General features: G+C 46.6%; 1 protein-coding gene and 1 pseudogene across 1 annotated transcript in view; one reads left to right on the plus strand and one right to left on the minus strand.

Annotated features, from left to right (window-relative positions):
- The first annotated feature begins 3,091 nt into the window (after positions 1–3,091).
- The window catches only part of LOC126416750 (Down syndrome cell adhesion molecule-like protein Dscam2), an 859,584-nt gene continuing 837,813 nt past the window's right edge, over positions 3,092–24,862 (plus strand). Inside the window, exons 1-2 of the mRNA XM_050084589.1 lie at positions 3,092–3,115; positions 3,197–3,349. Of these exons, the coding sequence (XP_049940546.1) occupies positions 3,292–3,349 (58 nt within the window). The 5' untranslated portion in view covers positions 3,092–3,115; positions 3,197–3,291. The remainder of the gene's footprint in view (positions 3,116–3,196; positions 3,350–24,862) is intronic.
- LOC126417328 (5S ribosomal RNA) lies at positions 5,416–5,533 on the minus strand (annotated as a pseudogene).

The following is a 24,862-nucleotide window of genomic DNA, read 5'->3' on the forward strand; positions in this document are numbered from 1 at the left end:
ACAGTGTTGCTACTATTTAGTTCCAACCTACGTATTTTCAACTGGAAAGGAGTACATATCAACCCAAATGTTCAAATATCTAAAAAAAAAAAATACAGAAATTTAACATTGCTGTTCTCTAATATATAATATATCAACATTTACGATAGTTGTCTGCTTCAACTTGGTCCCCCCTCATTGTGTTTTCCTGAGATTCCCAGTTTTTCGAGAGGAGCGGTTTCTTTTCTCGTTGACATCCCAAAGTTGCTGACATTTATAGCCAGCGTTAGTTTTTATTTTCATCACACTTCCCACTGTCTCTATTGAAAGCCTACTTTTTCCACACGACACTGAACTTCTGTTCACTGTCTGCATTCCTTCTTGGGATAGCAAAAATGAACTCCACAAGCCTCTCGAATTCTTCGTTTAAATTACACCCAGCCTTCATACAGAATTGTAGGATAATTTCCCATCTTTTCTAAAGACGCACATTATTGATTCTCCAGTACTTCTTCTGTTATTTGCTTTATCGAGTAGAACATATGAAAAATAATGCTTTCATAACCTTGGTATTCAGATGTAGTTTTGAAGATTTCAAAGCATAATTTAAATTCTTCGTGCTGTAACGCAATTTAATGACCACTTCCTTAGTTCCGACATATCTTTGAGAAATCGTTTAGACCAATTTCTCCACTATTCAATACACTTTTTTATAGGAATTTTGTTTAGAACGGTATTCTCTACTAATGTTTTTGCACTGCCATGACTGTTACCGGAATAAATGTATTAAGTTGCCTGTCATCTAATTTCAGAACTAAATTGTTATATTCTGCCAAACTCTCATTGCAGTAATATCTTTTCTCTGAATTCTTGTAAAAAAAATTCCTGAAATTTTTTATTTTGCGTGAATAAACAGAAACCATAGTTCACTGTCTTCCTGTTCAAAGAAATTCTTTGATGTTATTGGGGAGTCCGCGTCACTTAAAATGTACCACTTCAACGGTTCAAGGAATTTTAAGATACGTTTCACCGTTAGGCGTTTCACCACAGTCTTCCCTTGTCAGAGAACTTGCTGGTGGCCGAGCGGTGCTAGGCGCTACAGTCTGGAACCACGCGACCGCTACGGTCACAGGTTCGAATCCTGCCTCGGGCATGGATGTGTGTGATGTCCTTAGGTTAAGTTAGGTTTAAGTAGTTCTAAGTTCTAGGGCACTAATGACCTTAGAAGTTAAGTCCCATAGTACTCAGAGCCATTTGAACTTGCTGGTACTCGATTCCAATAAAGTCAAAGAATTACTTCAGCTTACTGACGCGTTTTGTGCGAACGTCAAAATGATGATATACCTTGTAACAGATATTCTTAGTGTCAACAGGTATTGTCTTTACCATTGGAGACACCAGTTCGTTATGAATAGTATGTGCAGCACATCCTGCTGTTAGCACCTTCTTCTTAAATGTCTTTTCCACTATAGAGTGTACTCTGTTCCCCAGATCTGTATTTGTAAGAGAGCCAAATTGACAGGTGCATTATTTGCAACAAAATCAATCATTCCTTCTTCCAGCATATAACACCTTAAAACAGACTGAACTTGTTCTGCAACAGTTTCAATAGTCTTATCTGGAAGAGTGGACTCCTACAGAAGCCTTATCCCTACATGAATATTTGTGTTGTCAGGCATGCGGGAAAATTTGCAGATTATAATCAAAACAGGAAGTGTCCTCTTTTCTTTCCTGATTGATGCATCGCGCGCTGCTACGACGATATTTGCGGACTGAAACTCATGTTTTAATCATTCCTCAAACTAGTTTTATTCAACATTGGTAACAGTAGCGTCTGATTTAGTCCTTACCACAAAAATTTTCTGATCACATGTCTTTTTGAGGAGAGTGCTAATATTTTGAAACGACTGATTATGAGCAACATTAGTATATGACCACACGAGTTCTATGTGATGCAGTTTCAGCTCGTCAAAACATAATTGTTTTGGTCGGAAGAACATTTCTAACCCAGTTTTGAAAACCGAACTTTGTTTTCCTTGTAGGTATTGCAGCGGTATATTAAATGCTACTCAATATCGTGGATCTCTTTGTTCTGAATTAACAAAATTACGTTGCAGGTGACACATTTAGCATCGCAGAGGTCGTCTTTAATTTTCTTTATGTCAGACTAGTCATTTTGAAAACGATCTTGAAATTTACGTTTCCGACGTGCCACTTCAGTTTTTGCATTGACCTGGTCGAGTAGTTGTTCACTAATTGATCATGCACAACCCACAGGGATGTGACAAGGAGATAGTGCCCATGACCAAACAAGTACCAAATGCGAGCTAATTTAACAAAGACCCACATTGACCGGCACCTGTAGTATCAACTCAGTATGGCGCAATATCGCGCAATATACAAAATAGCTTCCTGTAAATATAAGAAAAGTAGTGTGATCATACGAACGAAGCTTTAATATTCAGTATGAGGTTAGTATCGACTCGGTCGTGAGTAAGCTTCATAAGTGGCTGGCTGCGTGTTCTGGCAGGAACGAATGACGTTAGTGCTGCCATCTTTGAATCCAAAACATTTTCGGTAATGCGACAATGGGAATTGCAGAAAGAGTGCAGCGTGTGTAAATAAAGGGAAACTGAAGAACATAGAGGAGGAGAGTACATTTGGTTACCCTAGTAAAACTACTCTCGTGCTAATATTTTGAAACGACTGATTATGAGCAACATTAGTATATGACCACACGAGTTCTATGTGATGCAGTTTCAGCTCGTCAAAACATAATTGTTTTGGTCGGAAGAACATTTATAACCTAGTTTTGAAAACCGAACTTTGTTTTCCTTGTAGGTAATGCAGCATATGGATCCCGGTTTCTAGAACGTTTCTTCGCCGTGGAACGGATGAGAAAATAAAAAGAATTGCCGTGCGCTGCGTTGTATCCATTTGTTATGAAAATTCGCTCCATAAAATCGAGCGTGAATATTTTGTGCGGAACGGAAGAATGAGAGCAAGTGTGCTTCTCGGCACGCAACATGGCGGAGGCGTGCGGGCATGACGTCACGGAGCTGGGGGGCGCGAGTGGCGCCGCGCGCGGCCGCGGGCAGCTCTAGCCTCATTCGCCCGTCGGCCGCCGCACGGAGAGGTGGGTTGCGGGCAGAGCAGCTGCAGCCAGGGCAGCCGGCACTGTCTGCGCACAGTATAACGCCTTGCTCCATTCTTGCAGCTCCTCTGCGCGGTGCTTCGGTTTTCTCGTTTGTGGAGTGCGACGCTTCTGACAACGGCTGAGGCAGTTTATGAGGATCGTGTGAGAGCCGCAGCATGAATCTACCGGTGCTGTGGCGCTTCGCCACGCTGCTCCTCATGGGATGCAGTCTCGGTGAGTACACAGATTCACGTTTGCTCTCATTAACTGAGTAGCGCTGGAATGCAGCCTCGTTCGATTCCTGACCGACTTTCTGTAATTAGCTAGTACAGTGCAGGAGATAAATCTGTGGTCACTTTTGACGACATTGTGCTAGGAGTAGCGTGTTGCACCTGTAGAGTGCAGAAATTGGACAACGTTCAAATGGAAAACAAAAAAAAATAACTGTTAAGATTCTGCTGAAGCGACCTTTCCTTCCCTTCGTAGAGCGGTAACCTCCATATGGCAGTGCTGGCTACGGAGGTAGTCCGGGTCATCTGTTTTATCGCCACTGTTCTCGGGTGTACTTTTTAGTCCTCCCTCAACAGGGTTTCGATGTAGCTCAACCTTATTGCAGTGAACTAAGTAAGGAGTTGAGTCTTGGCATAAAAAATAATGTATTGAAGTGTTCTGGATTTGATACCTAAGACTACACGGTTTTCTGTGGTGTTTAACGTGTCTGGAAATGTTGGAAATTGTGTGCGTGCGCACGCCCGTGTGTGTGTGTGTGTGTGTGTGTGTGTGTGTGTCTGTGTGTGTGTGTGTTGAGCGAGATGCGAGGCAAGCCATACTAGATGGTAGTCTGGAGACGGAGCCAAGAGTTAAGAGAGCCGCTTCAGGCATGAATCTGGATTATAATTGTAGCGTTACTTTCTCTGTGCTGCATACGTATGGTAATTGAAAGAGAAATGTGGAACATGTTTCATTGTGCTTTTAAATAATATGCGAGGAATGTTTTCGGGAAGGCTGATTTGTCGAAGTAGGGGAGAAAGCAATGCCGTATAACCGTCAGTGGGACCAAATTATTCAATAGCACTGTGTTATTCAGATTATTACTTAATAAAAGCCTCACTGAGTGCCTTTGTTTTAAATTAGGCAATTTCACAATGTGTATATTCATCCTGTGCCAGAAGAGACACGAGTGAAGATTGGAGCAATTTTCAGGATCCGCAGATTGACCTGCACGCCTCGCTGTCCCGATTCAGATGTTCTGCGCTCTGCCTAAGCAACTAAGTGTCTGGCAAGTGCGTTTCGGTGATTGTCGTCGAATGTATACCGTTTACCTAGAGAGCAATCGCGCGCTGCTGTGATATACTGCTGGCAGCCCATTTGGGCTCGGTTGTCGTATTAGGTCTCGCCGGTATTCGGTAGTAACGGGTAGTCTGCGGCGGGTAGTACGGCAGCTGGCGAGGGAAGTGGGGTGCAATCGAGGGCTGCTTTTTCCGGCGTCGACGGCGCTGCCGGTGAATCAGAGGTGACACCAGGGCGGCGCTTCGCGGCGCGATCGATGCCGCCGCCCAAGATGCCGGCCGGGCGAAAGTGGACGGAGTGGTTGCCATGGCGACGGCGCGCCGCCCCGGTCCAGCCTGCCTCGGCGAGTCCCGCTGGTCAATAGCGGCCCTGCCCCGGCGTGGCCCGCCCGCGCCGCCTGCCGCTAATTGATTGCAGCAGCTATGGTTCTGGTGGGGCGGCCCTACGCCCTTCGAGAACGGCCGCTTCCTCCCTCCCGACGTGGCGACTGGCCGACGGAGTCCGGTCAGCAAAATCTTCTTCTATTGTCTGTTTGGGTTGTAGCGTTCTTGGAACTGAACCTCGACACGGAACGGAGGCCACCATAGATACGTAGACAGCTACTTGGTCTTTGGAATATCTTGGCCTCTGCATCAACATTCGTGTAACTATCTAGTTGCTGTATGGAGTCAGCGGAACCCCTTTTAGGTACACCCGTGCAAGTGAGTTGTGAAATGTGAGAATATGGTATTAAGTACTGTCTCATGATGACTGCGCCATCAGGGAAACGTCTGTCGTCATTTACGAAGCCGTGTGTTAAAATTCCGTCCGAAAGGGCCTCGGAAGGCCCGAACGGCACCGACCGACCGCCGTCTCGTCCTCTGCCGACAGGCGTCACTGCATGCGGATATGGAGGGCCGCGTGGTCAGCACATCGCTCTCCCGGACGTTGTCAGTTTTCGTGACCGGAGCCGCTGCTTCTCGATCAAGTAGCTCCTCAATTTGCCTCTCGAGGGCTGAGTGCACCCTGCTTGCCAACAGCGCCCGGGAAACCGGACGGTCACCCATCCGAGTGCCAGCCGAGCTCGACAGCGCTTAACTTCGGTGATCTGACGGGAACCGGTGTTACCACTGCGACAAGACCGTTGACCTTTCCTCTACTAGATGATATTTATTTATTTGAATATGGTAGGGCTGGAGCTAAATGTAGTCCACAAAAGTTCTGACCGGCGTTCCGACGTGGATATCAAGTCCCGTTACGCCCGCGTGGAGCGTATTTTAGTCACTTCTGTCGATCATGGTTCTCGGTTCTTTGTTTGTCCAATAAATGAGAAACCTTGATTAGTCTGGTAGAAGTTTCGATAAGAAATCAAACGTTGCTTTCGCAGCCCCAACCCCCACCCCGTTTCCCCGGGTGCCTGTTAATTTTTCATTGTACCTAGAGAGGGCCTGCTTAAATCTTTAAAAATAACTGAAGCTACGGCTTCGGAGAAAGGGCTGTCGATGTGTTGCTATACAACCGACTGCCGATTTGGTCGAAATACGTCGCGTGCTGTTGAAGAGAATCTCCACCTATCCATCTCTGTAGGCACAGCCTCACGTGGAGTCCTGGCGTGGGCCACGCCCGCCAAACGCTGCCTCCCTGACAGCGGGCCCACCGCGTCGCGTGTCGCCGATGTTCAGCTAGTTCAGCAGCAGGGCAGCCATTACTGTTGACGGGTGTGGCTCCCAGACTGTTACGTGCCATACCAGGTCACAGCACTCCCCCACGCTCTCCACTGAGCGCTGACAGCTGCACAGTAACAACAAAGATGTCGGGAACTTCTTAACGGGCCGTGCTGCGATTCTGCTATTCATTGACTGTACTTGGGTAGTTTTGGGACCAATTTTCAGCTTCCCAACAGAATTAATCGTATAAGGCACGAAATCCTGTCATGTGTCGGAAATGTCATTGAGGGTCAGTCTGAGATATTTAGTCATTTTCTTCTGCTGTTGATAGGTCGGATGTAAACTGACGACAGATATCAAGCAATCCAGCAGCGTTACTAAAACAAAAGTCCAAAAGCTGCTCTATAGTTGTGGCGCGCCGAGCTCGGAGACCCCTGTAGAGTGTTTGCTTTTAGGTTTCGTGATAACATTTTAAGACCCTTAAATCGAAAACGGCCAGTGAGAGTTTGCGCCTATGCAGCGGTAAAGCGCAGAAATCGTACCCGTTTTGCACTTCCATGTAAACGTAGAACCTATATCGCACCTCCAGAAAATGACGCCGCACCAAAGCCAGGGTGGCTTCTTTTTGTGACGCCTTTTGTGCCTAAGTTTTTGTGATGACACTAACGTCGACTGACAGATGCAGTTCGAGATGACGAATTATCTGAGACGCTGTAAAACTGACAAGAGGGTAATAACTTTTCATTGTCCGGCAAACGAACAAAGCGTGGCAGAGCGTCTTGCTGCTCGGTAACTCACCGATATGGAGAAAGCACACGGAGATGAGTGCGGCCGCTGCGTGTTGCTTTTTTCTTTCTGCTTCGTTACCCCTCCCGCCGCTCACATACACACAGAGTTCACACGCTCTCGTAAGGGCTTCCCAGCCAGAACACGGCCGTCGCATTGTTGGTGAGCCTCTCCTTTCTTGCAGTGCCCTACCTGCTACAGGTACGGAGGGGTGAACTTAAGTCTTCGAACAGTTTGAGTCTGAGAATAGCCGGCCGGAGTGGCCGAGCGGTTCTAGTCGCTACAGTCTGGAACCGCGCGACCGCTACGGTCGCAGGTTCGAATCCTGCCTCGGGCATGGATGTGTGTGATGTCTAGGGGACTGATGACCTTCGAAGTTAAGTCCCATAGTGCTCAGAGCCATATCAGTCTTTTTTTTTTAGTCTGAGAATACGTGGCCACGAGAGATGGACAGGCAGCACGGTAGAGGTGGCGTGTTGTTGACGCGGAGACAGTCCCGTCGGTGGGGGTTTCTGAACCATTTTGTTCTTGTCAGAGGCCAGCTCACATACACGCAACCAGCTTCTTGAAACAGCAAATATGAAATATGAGCGACAAGAGCACACGCTAGTATCAGTAGAATATGAGGTTGAGGTTGCAATGATCTGTTAAAAACATTGCCACAAGCACAACGCCGGCCGGCCGAAGTGGCCGAGCGGTTCTAGGCGCTACAGTCGGGACTGATCACCACAGCAGTTAAGTCCCATAGTGTTCAGAGCCATTTTTTAGCAGAACGCCCAAGACGAATTCAAATTACACAATTTGATGTAATGGAACAGTATCGGCACAACTGTAGTTTCCCTTAGGGAAATAAATAGCCATATAGCAAACAAGTTGAAGCAGACAATGTGACTTCTTCTGCCATAAGACTTGTATAATTCCTACTGTTCATTCTTAAACTTTTTGCACGTCATAACAATATGATTGAGAACTCTTGTTTAAAAGATGAGGTTCAAATGGCTCTGAGCACTATGGGACTTAACATCTTAGGTCACCAGTCCCCTAGAACTTAGAACTACTTAAACCTAACTAACCTAAGGACATCACACACATCCATGCCCTAGGCAGGATTCGAACCTGCGACCGTAGCAGTCGCGCGGTTCCAGACTGAAGCGCCTAGAACCGCTCGGCCACATCGGCCGGTTAAAAGATGAGGAGTCCGTAGATCGATCTGTGGGGATGTTTCGAATATCAGCCGTGCTCTAGCTCCATCCGTCGCTTTGTTTTACGCCTTTCGTAATGACTGTTTGCAGCATGAGACTTGATCCACACCAAGTGATTTCTTAGTACACAGCCTTGGCTTGGCAACCCGTACGTCATCTGAAATATCTATCAGACATTTATAAATTTGATTACATTTGATGCGACAATTCAGTTTTAGCAACGCATTTTCACATATTGCTACAAACATTTATTTGTTTACGACTGCGATATTTCGTATTTTGTTGCTGCCTTTATTGCAAAGAACGCAGATGTACATATGGAAATTTCGTGGAAGCCAGGGCTACTGCATCTTGCCACTTACACTGTACAGCGTTGGGGTGATGGCATCCCTAATGTTTCAATATCGGGTCTAGATAGATGCCCAAGAAACTACTTTTCTTTCATTAAAAATGTAAATGTCGTGTGACTAGGGCGTCCCGTCGAGTAGACCGTTCGCCGGGTGCAAGTCTTTCGATTTGACGCCACGTCGGCGATGGGGATGAAATGATGACGATTAGGACAACACAACACGACACCCAGTCCCTGAGGAGCGGAGGAAATCTACGACCCAGCCGGGAATCGAACCCGGGCCCTTAGGATTGACATTCTGTTGCGCTGACCACTTTTTTTTGGTCGTTGTTGATCGTTGTGTTGTGTCGTTGCGGACGTCACATGGCATCCGTTCAAGTTCGTTTTGTTGATCCTTCCACTCAGTTTTTTATTACGGGGGCTACCGTGCCGGCTCCACTCAGCTACCGGGGGCTGACGTTTCTTTCATTAATGGAGCGGTATATTTTTTTTAGCGGCTGGTGAAAACAGCAGTACAGTGACATAAAACGACGTAGCAATGACAACACATCTGGCAAGTACGGCCAACAAGTACGCTGCGTGTTCGGCACAAGTGTGCCAGCGATGCGCATGCGTAACGCGTACGTTGCGCATTTCCACCGAAGGTGGCCGGTATTTGTGCTGGGCGTGCAGTTTAGCTAATTTAGTGAAAATGTATCGCCCGTGTTGTCAGATTGCGTAAGCCGCTTGTGGCACACTGAAGCGATGTTTTTGCTTTGGTGTTCAGTAATACCACATGCGACGTAACCTAATTTCCACACGGAGCAAACAGAGCGTGCTGGAAAGAAATGTGAACCACGTGCAGTAATGTAGCCACGAATAGTAAGGTTCCAGCGTGCTTCCCATTCCCGTCATCCCAGCCTATTTGTGGGAACAGAACAGAATGAAGCAGAATGCGTCTGAAGACAGTGAGCATCATCCGCGAGTTTACTTGTAAGGACGATAAAATGAAGCTGGAGCATTCTGTGTCGCTCATTGACAGAACGTGACAACAACAATTATAAGAAACCTTTGTCTGTGTTCTGCTGCTGATATATATATTTACTGGGACTCTGGTTTTCACACCTTACGCCATCACTGGATAAGAAGGGAATGTCACATCCACAGGCATTCATATAAAGGAATGCGTTGCATTTCCTTTGAAGTTGGAAAGTAAATCGTTACAATTGAAAATGAGTGATGAGTTGTATTTTTATATTATTATCTCATTCTTTCAGCTATACGAAACTGGAATTGTAGGTAACGGAGGGCAAAAAGCAAACTGTGTTTGGGCATATAAAAGTAACCTTCTATATTGTACGAAATTTATTAATTTCAAGTATCTGCAACAGTGTCACCTTTCTGATTTTCCCATCAGTGCGCAGAACGGCACTATATATGCCGTATGGGTGATTTTCTGTTGAAAGATGCTGTATAAAGCTTGAAACTGTCTTTCCTCTCCTCCATCTTCTCTCCTATTGCGAGGACCTAACGGCCACAGTATTTGCAATTGCTATTATACAGAGCACTCTGTGCGAAATGTTTGTTAAATAATTCGTTAGGTGTGTGGATGTAATTTTTAGAAAGCAAGTACGTAGTTGCGAGAATTCAGTTGTTTTGGAAGGCCAGCATAGTATGACTAACGAAGGTATTAGTAATGTCTGTATACGTCGCACACCGTTTGATCTGTGGGCGCGACATTTACTTATTACCTGACGGTGCCCTAACGAGGCGACAACCTATGCACGAGTTGGCCCGAGTCCAAATAACGAGCAGCGAAATATGCGACCGACACCTGACCAACACAGCTGCCGACGTACGGTGGAAAGGTAAATAAGAACATTTAATGAAACTGTGTGGCTCCAGAGACTTTTCAGGTCTCAGTCATACATAGACTGAAGCGATGAATGAAAATTTTTACCGAGGCCGGGATTCAAAAAAATGGTTCAGATGGCTCTGAGCACTATGGGACTTAACATCTGAGGTCATCAGTCCCCTAGAACTTACAACTACTTAAACCTAACTAACCTAAGGACATCAGACACATCCGTGCCCGAGGCAGGATTCGAGCCTGCGACCGTAGCGGTCTCGCGGCTCCTGACTGAAGCGCCTAGGAACGCTCGGCCACTCCGTCCGGCTGCCGGGAATCGAACGCGGGTCTGCTGCCCTGTGGGCATACGCGCCAACCACTACGCCATCGTGGCACAGTGGCTTTGCCCACCAGCGGGACTACCTCAGCACCCCCTCAATCCAAATTCCCATTCGTGCCTCAGCTGTCACTGTTTGAGTGTACGGGAATACCAAGTGGCGCGAATGGGAATGGATAGAGGAGGAAGGCGTGCTAGGTAAGTGCAGTCGTGCAAAGCCACTGTGACATGGGGTGTAGTGGTTAGCATATCTGCCTAGTGAGTAGGCGACGCGGGTTCGAATCCCGGCTTCGGTGCAAGTTTCCTTCCGTCGCTTCTCTCTGCGTCTGTCCAGCGTAACAAAGTTAATTCAGCTGTAGACGCAGACACCTGCAGGTTAGCAGAGAAAGTTCTGTTTCTATCCCGGCCGTGCTCGGCCACGCACAGTAGGCGGCGTGGGGCGCGCGTGCTGCCGCCTGGCGGCCGCGCGTATCGACTGTCCGGGCCGCTGCCACGCCCTGCCGGCGCCCGGGCAGCCCCATCGATCCGGCCGTCGACGCCGCCCGCCGCGCCCCGCCCGGCCGCAGCTGCCTGCGCCTCTGCGCTCTGCACGCAGCTCCCTCCCCCCCTCCACCTGACGGTGTATACTGTGGCGCTCCCAGCCAGCTCTCGTCGCCGCAGTTCAAATCAGGAAAACTTGGGCAGCCCTAAGTTGAAAGCGTGTCTGTGCTCCGTGCACACACCCCCGTCCCCTCACTACTGTGTGGTCGAGGCTTTCATTACCCTGTCTCTGTTCCGTTCGCTGATAACACACACGAGAAAATGGATACTCGATGCCTCTCACTACACCACGTACGTCCACAGATGATTATCTGGCAGAGGGTAGGGGTGGTTCAGGGGGGGGGTGCGAAAGATTCTGAAATGGACATTTTTTCTATAAAGTACACTATTGGCCATTAAAATTCCTTCACCAAGAAGAAATACAGATGATAACTTGGACAAATATACTGGAACTGACATGTGATAACATTCTCACGCAATTTGGGTGCATAGATCCTCAGAAATCACTACCCAGAAAAACCACCTCTGGCCGTAATAACGGCCTTGATACGCCTGGGCATTGACTCAAACAGATCTTGGATGGCGTGTACAGGTACAGCTGGCCATGCAGCTTCAACACGATACCACAGTTCATCAAGAGTAGTCACTGGCGTTTTCTGACGAGCCAGTTGCTCGGCCACCATTGACCAGACGTTTTCAGTTGGTGAGAGATCTGGATAATGTGCTGGCCATCGCAGCAGTCGAACATTTTCTGTATCAAGAAAGACCCGTACAGGACCTGCAACATGCGGTCGTGCATTATCCTGCTCAAATGTAGGGTTTCGCAGGGATCGAATGAAGAGTAGAGCCACGGGTCGTAACACATCTAAAATGTAACGTCCACTGTTCAAAGTGCCGTCAATCCGAACAAGAGATGACCGAGACGTGTAACCAATGGCACCCCATACCATCACGCCGGGTGATACGCCAGTATAGGGATGACGAAAACACACTACCAATGTGCGTTCACCGCGATGTCGCCAAACACGGATGCGACCATCGTGATGCTGTAAACAGAACCTGCATTCATCCGAAAAAATGACGTTTCCCCATTCGTGCACCCAGGTTCGTCGTTGAGTACACCATCGCAGGCGCTCTTGTCTGTGATGCAGCGTCAAGGGTAACCGCAGCCATGGTCTCCTAGCTGATAGTCCATGCTGCTGCAAACGTCGTAGAACTGTGCGTCCAGATGGTTGTTGCCTTGCAAACGTCCCCATCTGTTGACTCAGGGATCGAGACGTGGCTGCACGATCCGTTACAGCGATGCGGATAAGATGCCTGTCATCTCGACTGCTAGTGATACGAGGCCGTTGGGATCCAGCACGACGTTCCGTATTACCCTCCCGAACACACCGATTCCATATTCTGCTAACAGTCATTGGATCTCGACCAACGCGAGCAGCAATGTCGCGATACGATAAACCGCAATCGCGGTAGGCTACAATCCGACCTTTATCAAAGTCGGAAACGTGATGGTACGCATTTCTCCTCCTTACACGAGGCATCACAACAAGGTTTCAGTAGGCAACGCCGGTCAACTGCTGTTTGTGTTTGAGAAATCGGTTGGAAACTTTCCTCATGCCAGCACGCTGTAGGTGTCTCCACCGGCGCCAACCTTTTGTGAATGCTCTGAAAAGCTAATCATTTGCATGACACAGCATCTTCTTCCTGTGGGTTATTTTCGCGTCTGTAGCACGTCATCTTCGGGGTGTAGCGATTTTAACGGCCAGCAGTGTATATGGTCAACTTCCAGACCTGTCGTGCCACAAGAACCATATTTTGCAGGTGACAGAAAAAACTTGTTATATCGATGGTGTACGAGAATTCCCTGTGAGTAAAAACTCTAGAAGGTGTAACAAAAAGCTACGGACAGATTGCAGGAAACGTTCCTCGCATGTAGATGAAGAAATTACGTTACATGAACATGGGCCTGGAAACGCTTTGTTTCCATTTTACAACTTATTTCCTCCAACTCATTAATCACGGGAAACATACAAGAACAGAATGTCAGAATCGTGGGAAACATGCACTCCTGGCGAGGTCTGGATGCGTTGAGTGCCGTCAGTGTTTTTTTATATCCTTGTTGCCATGCGACGTACGTCGTTGCTTGTTTACAGGCAACATCAGGTGTTCCAGCGATCAGTACAACCGTTACAAGCATACGGGTTATTACGTAACGTTAATGGCAGGCTTGCATCGTGCAGTGGCATAGATGACAGATACCCGTTTGAAGTACGGATTAGCTGACGGCAATGGCGCTCACGCTCAACGTTTGTACCGGGAGAGATCTCCAGGACGAAAGCGTTCGAAGCCCTCGATCGTCGTCTTAGGGAACACGGGGCGTTTAAGTCTGATACTCGTGATGGAGCACATCCTCATTTTAGTGTTAATGTCCGTCGGCTTGTGGGTGGCAGATGCAGTGACGGATCGATAGGTAGAGATGGACCAATTGCCTGGGCTCCACGCTCTCCGGACCTAAATCAACTGGATTTTTATTTGTGGGGGTATTTGAAAGCTATTGTACATGGAACTCCAGTACAAGATGTTCAGAGTCTCGTCGCCCGTGTTATGGAATGCTGTGAAACCATACCCAATACTCCAGGGATACATCAGCGTCTCCGAGAGTCGCTACGACGGTGGGTTGATGCATTTATGATTGCCAACGGGGGGCGTGTTGAACATGTCCTGTGACAAAGAGTTGTATGTGCAATGCTGGTGCGTTCTGTTCTTGTGTGTTATCCACGATTAATGAGTTGTAACACGGAAAGAAAGCGTTTACAGACCGATGTTCATATAACCTAATTTCTTCGTCTACATCTGAGGAATGGGTCCCGCAATTTGTGCCATACATTTTTGTTACAACCTCTAAATTTCTCATTCTAGTGGGAAGAAGGGGGGGGGGGGGAGGGGAAGAGTCTCTTGTTTCCGTCTCTCTCTCTCTCTCTCTCTCTCTCTCTCTCTCTCTCTCTCTCTCCACCCCCGCCCCCCCCCCCCCCCTTGGGCACACCAATGCTACACGTCACAATTTCTGAAAGTTTACTCTCGTCGCTGTTAACGGTACGTGTATAAACCGAAATAATTGGATACTATCTTGAAAATAGGATATGACGTGGGCATTAACAGACATAAAACCAGGTTGACGTTGAGAGAGTTAGAACGAGTTTTGTTATTTGGGCAAAGGTAAAGAGTATAAAGTGCAGACTTGCAGTAACAAGAAAAACTGGTTCTCTGTGGCAACATGCAGCAAATATATTCGCTCAGATAACAAAGTTGTACGTCAGGAGGAAATTGAGCGGTGTAAAAACATCATACATTTGGTGATGGCCGTCGAGGCGTGTAGCGATGTTAAAAATAAAAGTTACTGCAAGAGTGCACAAAACAACTTTTGTGTACTATCTAATCAGCCGCAGCACTGAACGAGCAGTCCATTACAGACGACATATTTGATAAATATAAGATTTAGGATGTGTTTTTCCGAAAGTATTTGTTAAGGCTGAATCCTCGTGGGGAAGCGAAACTCCAAAGAGTACAGATAAGAAGATAACTCAAGGTTCTCAAATGATTTCTTCAGATCAGGTGGGTAGACGGCACATGTGAATCAGTTTCCACAAATCTCACGACTATGGTACTTCTTTCCATTATGATCGCAAAATGAAACTTTCTACTACTCTACGACTATAAAATTTTGGATAGTCTTGTAAATATAATACTGATGAAACATTTCGTTTAGTAGAAGTGGATGTGCTCTTCTGTTTACGTAGCCGTGTTTTTCACTGCCTGCCAATCGTGAAACAGCGCGGCTGTCATATACTGAAACGACAGTATCCTCGTGCTCAAATACATTTTTAAATTCGGAATCTAACACTTGTGCATTGCCGCTGTCATGTTCTTACACCATTCAGATTGACGAGAGACTGGATATAAGATTCGGATTCTTTCACTGACATTCTTCACGACCAGAATTTGGCAAGATTTTGTTCGGTCTTTGATCAGACTGTGCGAATTATTACAGATCTGAGACACAGCCCTTTGTATGGATACAAGAATTTGAAGATTTACGTGCGCTGTTGAGCACAAAAAATTTCAAGAAATTCACAGATGCCGCGTTCCCGTACATGCGGAACGGTATTACTTGGAACTAAGTTTTCTTTATCAATTTCCTACTTTCTCTTCTGTAGCGTGAGTGTGGGTCCCCTGTTTACTTAACATTCAAGGAATGGCAGCGCTAAACTGAGATGCACAGTGCCGCCTTACGTCACTTTGTACGTATTTATCCAGACTTCCGTTTACAGTGTATGTGAGATTTAACTACAATTTATGCGGTTTTCGAATTTCAACAGAATGTTCGGATTTTAGTTTTCGAGAGACTGTGCAGGGGTTTGCTTCTTCACTGAGATTGGCGTAAAGTCTGGTGGTAAAGAGTTATGCTGCAAATTAAGCTGCTCAGGCCAGAAGGATTTGACATTAGATTTTACACTCATTACGTTAGATTATGTCCATAAATAACAGATATAAATCCATATTATCGGAGCAGAACCTTAGAGGTATGTTTCGGCAAACCCTGTAGGAAAGTTGCTGTTCCACCCCTCCTCTCCTCCCATCCCCTGTTGTCCAAACGCAGGTATAGCGCTACGAATACGATCACAAAAGAACAGTAGCAGCCGGCCGCGGTGGTCTCGCGGTTCTAGGCGGGCAGTCCGGAACCGTGCGACTGCTACGGTCGCAGGTTCGAATCCTGCCTCGGGCATGGATGTGTGTGATGTCCCTAGGTTAGTTAGGTTTAAGTAGTTCTAAGTTCTAGGGGACTGATAACCACAGCAGTTGAGTCCCATAGTGCTCAGAGCCATTTGAACCATTTTGAACAGTAGCAACCGAGACTAAACTTGCCCGGCTCGCCGCGCGATCTAACGCGCTGCTTCGCGAGCGCAAAGGCCAAGTACGCCGTAATTACTCTGCCACGCAAACATCTGGGGTCACATTCGTCTGGTGTGAGACGTTCCCGGTGGCGGTGGAGGGGGGCTGTCCATTGGGAGCCGAACCGCACAATAACCCTGGGTTCGGTGTGGGTCGGCGGTGGGTGGATGCTGTGGTCTGTTGTGAATCGCTGAGAGCTACGGCGGGACGAAGCCTCTCCGTCGTTTCTGAGTCCCCTGTTCAATACGCACACACACACAATAAACTTGAAAGGATTCTGCGAAAGTGCTGTGAGTTTGACGAAAGACTGCAGCAAAGCATGCACTGATTTGAAACATCCGGCAGATTAAAACTATATGCCGGAGTCGGATTCGAACGTGGAACCTTTGACTTCTGCGGGTAAGTGCTCTAACGGCTGCGCTATGACGTACTGCCGGAAGTAAAGCCGTGATGGTGGGTCGCGAATCGTGCTTGGACAGCTCAGTGGGTAAGTAGCTCGCATGCCTGAGAGAGGCAAAGGTCGCGGGTTCGAGTCCCGGTCCGACACGTGGTTTTTACCTGCCAGAATGTTAAAGCCGCATGTATAGGGTAAATCTGAGAGGAAGACCTCGTCCTCGTGATATTCTGGCACTTTTAAGACCCCGTGCTCCAGGTAGATAGTGCAACTCTGCTACACGGTTCTGTGCACCTCGTAGGGAGATACCAGATGTTGAAGCTCGTGAGGAGGGATTCCCAGTCATTTTCCCTCGCTCCACACCAGGTCGGGTTGCAGAGGCGGAGAGGCGGAGGTGAGATGGAGCTAGTGACGTCGCCCGCAGGGTTGGAAACGCTGCAGCCTGCGGATCAAAGCTCCGCCGAGGCGTTAAGCAGTCGTCTGCAGAGACGAGTGACGTCACGCCCAGTTCACACACACACACACACACACACACACACACACACACACACACACACACGTCGTGGCGGAGACGCGGCGAGGGGCATCCCAGTGGGCAGCTGCTGCTTTCTTCAATTTGAAGTCATCCGAGGAGCCTAAAAAAATAGTTCTATGTAGACGAAGCAAAGTTACGTCCGTCTCTGCAGATAGTTTCTCACAAAAAATTTTACTTTTCACGTAAAAAATTGAAAACCACTGTTTTGGAATTCGCCCTTGTTCTCCGCTATGCAGTCCTTCTCATTGGATTATGAGAAAACTGTTCGGTAAAAAAAAAAGATTTTCGTTTATGTCCTTTGTTACTAAGATACTTCCGAAATAACTAAGCCATCGGGCATATTTTGAAAAGCTTCCAGTGAAGAATGTAGTCGCTGGTTAGCTTACGTTTGGTGGGTTTTCAGACATAGGTTAATGCACACGAAATACAGCTAACGTTTCGAAATAGTTTTTAAGTGTTGAAGGAGAGCGATACGTCTTTCCAGTCCCTAGTAAATCAGTGATATTTTTTGACGTTAGGTCACGATGACCTGCACTCGATGCTATGGCCGTGCGCTAGGCGGATTTGTGGCTCGCTTTTCTATTCGTACGAAGTTTAAGAAGTCAGCCACACTCACTTTTTAAGCTAACATTGAATTCAGAATTATTTTCATTTTAAAACTGGAGGTGGACAACCGCAAATCCAGCGGCATAGTTAGCTATAGATGTATACGTAAATTTTCCTTGTCTCCACTAACAGTCTCATGTACGAAACATTCAACAACTACTTTCGTCCACGCATTATGAACAAATGGCGTGTGTTCCAGCGAGCAACGAATGAGAAATGGGATTTTGCCACTGATATGCCGGTAACTGAAGTACTCTCTGTTCTGGATATTTTATGCTTACCTATTTTGTGTTTACCTATTTGGGTTTTCTTGACACAGGCAGTGTATTTAAGTTTAAACGCCATTTTTAATAGCTTTGTAACTTTTATTAAGTAATTACTTATGTTATCTTTGAAAAAATGGCACGTTCTTTTTTTATTTTCCTGGACGAAGAACGTTGAATCTGTGCAGTTACTACGTCGTGCTGCTGAAACACTCTGTTCTCCAGTGTTGCTTATTGCAGAAATACGAACCTTATTTTGAGAAAATACAGGTCAAAGTACATAATGTTTAGTACAGTACAAATCTGCACAAGCAGGAGCAGAGGATATGGAAAAATTTAACACTACTCCTGTTGCCATTACACCATGTACAGTCAGCATTACATTTTCTTCCAGGAATCAATGCGTTTTGCTACACAAAGTTGCAAATCCACAGTTCATTGGTACTTGCTCATAGAAATCCTGTGTTTCGGCTGGGATGAAATGTCACGAGTCAAGTAAGGATTTCTTTTTCGGACTTTTTGCTGGCAGAATTTTATCGGACAATATAGGGAAAACTGTAACGTAATCAAGCGGCAGACTTCTTTTTCAAGTACCTCACAGCTTCTTTGCAACGATTCGACAAATCCACGGCTGCTGGTTGCTATGGCTTTTCCTTCTCTGTACTGTAGTATGGTTGTCAGATGGAACGTATTGCCCGACTTAACTGTATTATTTAGGAAGAACCTCTGTGCAACTCTCGGTCTAGATCCGTGAAATCCTCTGATACCATCTTGCACAGGATGATTCGTTGTCGTTAGTATCGGCAAACGACTCGAATCTCGTTTTCTGCGTGAAAACATATTTTGTTCCTCTCTGTAAGGGCAAAATGTCTATCGCACGCTGCGCAAGTTAGCCGCGCGGTCTCAGGCGCTTTGCCACGGTTCGCCACGGTTCGCGCGGCTTCCCCCGTTGGAAGTTCGAGTTCTGCATCGGGCACGGTCGTGTGTGCTCTCCTTAGCGTAAGTTAGTTTAAGTAGTGTGTAAGCCTAGGGACCAGTGACCTCAGCAGATTGGCCCCTTAGGAACTTACCATCACCACATTCTATCACACGGTAGCAAACTGCCCTACAACGAGTAATTTCTGGTCCACAGCGGTCATAAATGTACGTATGAGCAGATTTTGGAAAACTGTGCAAATATTTTGAACATCTCTCACAAAATCGGTAATATTTTGGCTTATTTTCAAGTGAAAATCATATGAAAAATAGATATTATGGTCCAAACATTCGCGTTTCATTGCTCTTCACAGTCTGACCTTCACTTTATCTAATGCAATATAGAAACACTTTGGAGACCTGTCAAAGTGGTGGTAAAGTTCGGATACACGTTCAGTCCTTTCGTTACAGCGAATGCGTATATTTCTTTCCTTTTTTTCAACCGTAGCGGATGTACGTAATATTTTCTCCGCTGCCCAACATTTGCGAGCTACAGAAGATCCAGGGCGTCTGATGAGGACGGCCGCCCCACCACCCTGCGGCAGCGCCACCTGGGCGTGAACTGCTCGCGTCGCGTCGCGTCGCGCCGTGCGGAAGCCCCGCATTTACCCGTACTGCGCCGGCAGCCAGCCCGCGGCACTTCCTAGGAAACGCAGCGCGAAGCGGCTTCCTCAGCGAACGGCTCGCGGCAACGCTGCTGCGTACAGGTCAACGTGAGGTGTGTGGCGGTGACTGTACGGGCTGCCCCAGGGCGAACGGTCAACACTCGGCGATGTGACAGAGGAGATCGTGCGAAGCAAAAAAATTTGTAAACGTGCGCTCTCTTCAACAGCTATCAGCATTTCTTCGTCTTTGATACTGTGGGACAGATGTCTTCTACTGCAGCCTCTTTGCTTTTTGTATTTTGGAACGAAGTTGTATGGACCAAAACAAAACAAAAAGTCTTCATATGCCGTAAAATGAATACCTTAAATGCTATGAGCACTTGTTCAGTAAAAGCAATCTGTTTGACAGTAGCGGAGATGAACAAGTGCTCATAACTCTCAAGGTATGCATTTTAGGGCCCATGTTTTCTAATCTTTTTTTCCTTGAAGGATCGTTCCTGTCACATCCCTCCGGCGGAAAGGGCCTTGCAATCCGTGACATGGCGCTCTAACCGCGCGGCCACTCCGCATGGTTTCTTTTTACTACTCACACGAATGAAAGACTATACTATTTTCTTTTCTATTGGATGTTTTTCTTTGGGTCAAATTTTATCACAAGAAAATATATTTCACGCGATCGCTGACAAGAGATAATGAATGTTATTCTGATGAGAGTATCGTGATTCGGTATATGATAGGAAATAAAACTAAAAAAAATTGCGTCTAGCGGAAACTGAACCAGCCACATGGCGTCTACCAGAGGACAACGCGACGCGTTTCGAAAGCTCGAACATTTTTTGTACCTAACAGTACCGGGATGTTCAACTCTTCCAAGCCGATGTTTTCAACTATATCCTCCAAGAACCTCGTATTGAGTTAGGAAACCGGTGTCCGGGGACTGACCTTCAAATACTGTAAGTAAGTGTAGGGACAGTGCAAGAGACGGCCGGCCGGCACAGGCCTAATCTTCAGACTCGCCTCGCCCAGCGTACTGCGGTTGTACACCCCCCACCCCCCACCCCCACCTTCACCCTCCACCTGTTTACGTTGGCTAACCTTAACAGTGACACCTGTCGTCCGTCCCACACGTGTCAACCATTTTGTTGGCACTTCCTTAGAATGTAATTTACTGCAGCTATCTGGGATTGTAACGCGATATCTTCTCTGTCGGCCAAATCGAAACAAGGCCACGGGAGTACACAACATTCCATTAGAACTACTGACAGCCTTGGGAGAGCCAGTCCTGACGAAACTCTACCATCTGCTGAGCAAGATGTATGAAACAGGCGAAATACCCTCAGACTTCAAGAAGAATATAGTAATTCCAATCCCAAAGAAAGCAGGTGCTAACAGATGTGAAAATTACCGAACTATCAGTTTAATAAGTCACGGCTGCAAAATACTAACGCGGATTCTTTATAGACGAATGGAAAAAGTAGTAGAAGCCGACCTCGGGGAAGATCAGTTTGGATTCCGTAGAAATGTTGGAACACGTGAGGCAACATAAACCCTACGACTTATCCTAGAAGCTAGATTAAGGAAAGGCAAACCTACCTTTCTAGCATTTGTAGACTTAGAGAAGGCTTTTGACAATGTTGACTGGAATACTCTCTTTCAAATTCTGAAGGTGGCAGGGGTAAAATACAGGGAGCGAAAGGCTATTTACAATTTGTACAGAAACCAGATGGCAGTTATAAGAGTCGAGGGGCATGAAAGGGAAGCAGTGGTTCGGAAGGGAGTGAGACAGGGTTGTAGTCTCTCCCCGATGTTATTAAATCTGTATATTGAGCAAGCAGTGAAGGAAAAAATGACTCTGAGCACTATGGGACTCAACTGCTGAGATCATTAGTCCCCTAGAACTTAGAACTAGTTAAACCTAACTAACCTAAAGACATCACAAACATCCATGCCCGAGGCAGGATTCGAACCTGCGACCGTAGCGGTCTTGCGGTTCCAGACTGCAGCGCCTTGAACCGCACGGCCACTTCGGCCGGCGCAGTGAAGGAAACAAAAGAAAAATTCGTAGCAGGTATTAAAGTCCATGGAGAAGAAAAAAAGACTTTGAGGTTCGCCGATGACATTGTAATTCTGTCAGAGATAGCAAAGGACTTGGAAGAGCAGTTGAATGGAATGGATAGTGTCTTGAAAGTAGGGTATAAGATGAACATCAACAAAAGCAAAACGAGGATAATGGAATGTAGTCGAATTAAGTCGGGTGATGCTGAGGGAATTAGATTAGGAAATGAGACACTTAAAGTAGTAAAGGAATTTTGCTATTTGGGGAGCAAAATAACTGATGATGGTCGAAGTAGAGAGGATATAAAATGTAGACTGGCAATGGCAAGGAAAGCGTTTATGAAGAAGAGAAATTTGTTAACATCGAGTATAGATTTAAGTGTCAGGAAGTCGTTTCTGAAAGTATTTGTATGGAGTGTAGCCATGTATGGAAGTGAAACGTGGACGATAAATAGTTTGGACAAGAAGAGAATAGAAGCTTTCGAAATGTGGTGCTACGGAAGAATGCTGAAGTTTAGATGGGTAGATCACATGGAGGTAATGAATAGGATTGGGGAGGAGTTTGTGGCACAACTTGACTAGAAGAAGGGATCGGTTGGTAGGACATGTTCTGAGGCATCAAGGGATCACCAATTTAGTATTGGAGGGCAGCGTGGAGGGTAAAAATCGTAGAGGGAGACCAAGAGATGAATACACTAAACAGATACAGAAGGATGTAGGTTGCAGTAGGTACTGGGAGGTGAAGAAGCTTGCACAGGATAGAGTAGCATGTTGAGCTGCATCAAACCAGTCTCAGGACTGAAGACCATAACAAAAACAATCGATTCTTCTAATGATTGTATTTCGAACGTTTGTGTATTTGTTGTCGTACACTTCCTGACCGTCGACTTTCAGACCTCTGACGTCAACGTGGTATTTCCGACCACAATTTTAGGTATGCCTTTTCCGACCGTCAGAGGAAGGCGCAACAGTGGGGGAGGCACTGGTCGGAAATCCCGGTTGGTCGGAAATGCCACGGCATCTGCGGCACCTACAAAAGAGCAGGAAACGGCTACGCTCGGGAAGTCTACGCAGCGAGACTTCTGCCAGGGCTTTATACTGCGGTGCAATTTTTACCGAACTCGTTCCACGCCACAGGCTGTCAGTCTCACGTGTGATCGCAGTTACTGACCACCGAGGTGTGAAGCGTCCAACATGACACGTTCCCACACCACCCAACAGTTTTTCGACCAAGTTTCTCTGACTTTGCAAGCTACTGCATACCCTATAGAACAGCGGTTCCCAACCTGGGAGTAATTACCCCCTAGGGGAAAATGAAATTTTCGGAGGGGTAAAAAACTAAACGATTCTATTCTGATTCAGTCACGAAACAAAACAATTTTCTAGTATCATCACAATTTTGTAATACTATAATATAGATTATATAAGGTAGCAATAATTACCTTTTGTCAATTAAGAGCATTAATGCTGTGGAGGTTACATGTTCCTCACATAGTCCATGCACTAGACATGTGTTGTGCACTGTCCCCTACATCGGTGGTGATAAAAGAGAGACACATACGTAAGAAATGGTAAATATCTCAAGAGAACGTCTTCTCCAAGTTGAAGATAGTACTGCACTAGTCCAGAAATTGCTTCATTATTCACTTCGAGATATATAAATAAATTAATTGACAGCACGACACATTAGTAACTACATAAGGGGTACTATAGTGCTGTACACAATTATTGTTATTGTTAGATTGATTAGACACAAAGCATTAACAGCCTCAAGTCATCCAGTTTCTACCAGCATGGAAGTAAGGAGTGCAGCTGTGAAGTGACTTACGAACACTGAGAATAGTGCACATGTCTGATTTTTTTAAATTTTAATTGGGGCTACAGTGTGCAGGTCAAGGAAGTGCCGCAATGGAGAGGAATAATGCAGGGGATTCATGTTTTGTAACAAATACCCTCACTGTGGATAGTTATTTTTCTATTATGAGAAAGAGTGAGAAGCACTACTGATGCGCCACGAGTCCCTTCCTCATTCATTCGAACACACACACACACACACACACACACACACACACACACACACACACACACACACGCAGAGAGAGAGAGAGAGAGAGATACTAAATATCATTCAACCTTCACCATTTTAAAAATAAAACAGTTCCAAGAAACGTCTTTAATTCTACAATTTTCCTAGGTGCTAAAGTTAATGTGGGGAAAGGGGGGAGGGGATGGGGGGGACGGGAGTAGGGGGACTACCTTCATTCTCGTGCATTTTGTTAGTGCGGGTTGCCTACATCACGGTCAGGTATGCACTCAAATAGGTAAGAAAAGGGGTTCGCTATACTTTCGACTACCTAGTTTCAACTACTTCTCCAGGTCATCTGCATTTCGAATGGAGGAAGTGGGTGATTGGATGACCTTGAGAAGTAGTTGAAACTAGGTAGTCGAAAGTATAGCGAACCCCTTTCTTACCTATTTGAGTGCATAGCTGACCCTGATGTAGGCAACCCGCACTAACAAAATGCACCAGAACGAACGTAGTCCTCCTACCGCGGGGTACTAGCTAATGTCTGATTGCACTCAGGGGTAATGGTGTAACAAAGGTTGGGAGCCGCTGCTGCAGAAGAACGTGCGATGTGAATCATTCTGAGAACGGAAGTGTGATTCATCTGCACATTGCTCCACTGAGGCGCGGTCCGTCCTCGTCGCTGCTAGATCGGCTGAAAAGTTCCCGCCTCTGCGCGCTCACACTCTCGCCCAATTCCTGTGACGCACAACGGCACGTCGCCGGACTTGAGATACCGAGACTGTTGTAAGCCCTGCGCGCTTTTGTATTGCTGGTATCGTTCTGTTTCGTCTAGCAGTTAAGGAAAGATAGCACACCGGCTGTGCCGGAGCTACTCCGATCGCCGTTTAGCGGGCTTACAGCTAGCACATTATTTTTCTCTAAATCATCACCAAAGATACGGCACACGTTGAGCACTATGCGGATGCCGGCATGGTTCCTATAATAGTGTCGTGTTACGAGGGCCTCCCGTCGGGTAGACCGCTCGCCTGGTGCAAGTCCTTCGATTTGACGCCACTTCGGCAACTTGCGCGTCGATGGGGATGAAATGATGATGATTAGGACAACACAGCACCCAGTCCCTGAGCGGAGAAAATCTCCGACCCAGCCGGGAATTGAACCCGGGCCCTTAGGATTAAATTCCGTCACGCTGACCACACAGCTACCGGGGGCGGACGGTATGGTTCCTTTGCAAAGGACATGGCCGATTTCCTCTCCCACTGTTCGACGATCGGAAATTGTGCCACATCCCGGTATAGCCTCCTCTTCCTTCCGAGAGCGAAGAACACAAAACAGGATTCACGGTATTGTGGCGGCA

The sequence above is a fragment of the Schistocerca serialis genome, chromosome 8, assembly GCF_023864345.2.
Source record: "Schistocerca serialis cubense isolate TAMUIC-IGC-003099 chromosome 8, iqSchSeri2.2, whole genome shotgun sequence".
NCBI lineage: Eukaryota > Metazoa > Arthropoda > Insecta > Orthoptera > Acrididae > Schistocerca > Schistocerca serialis.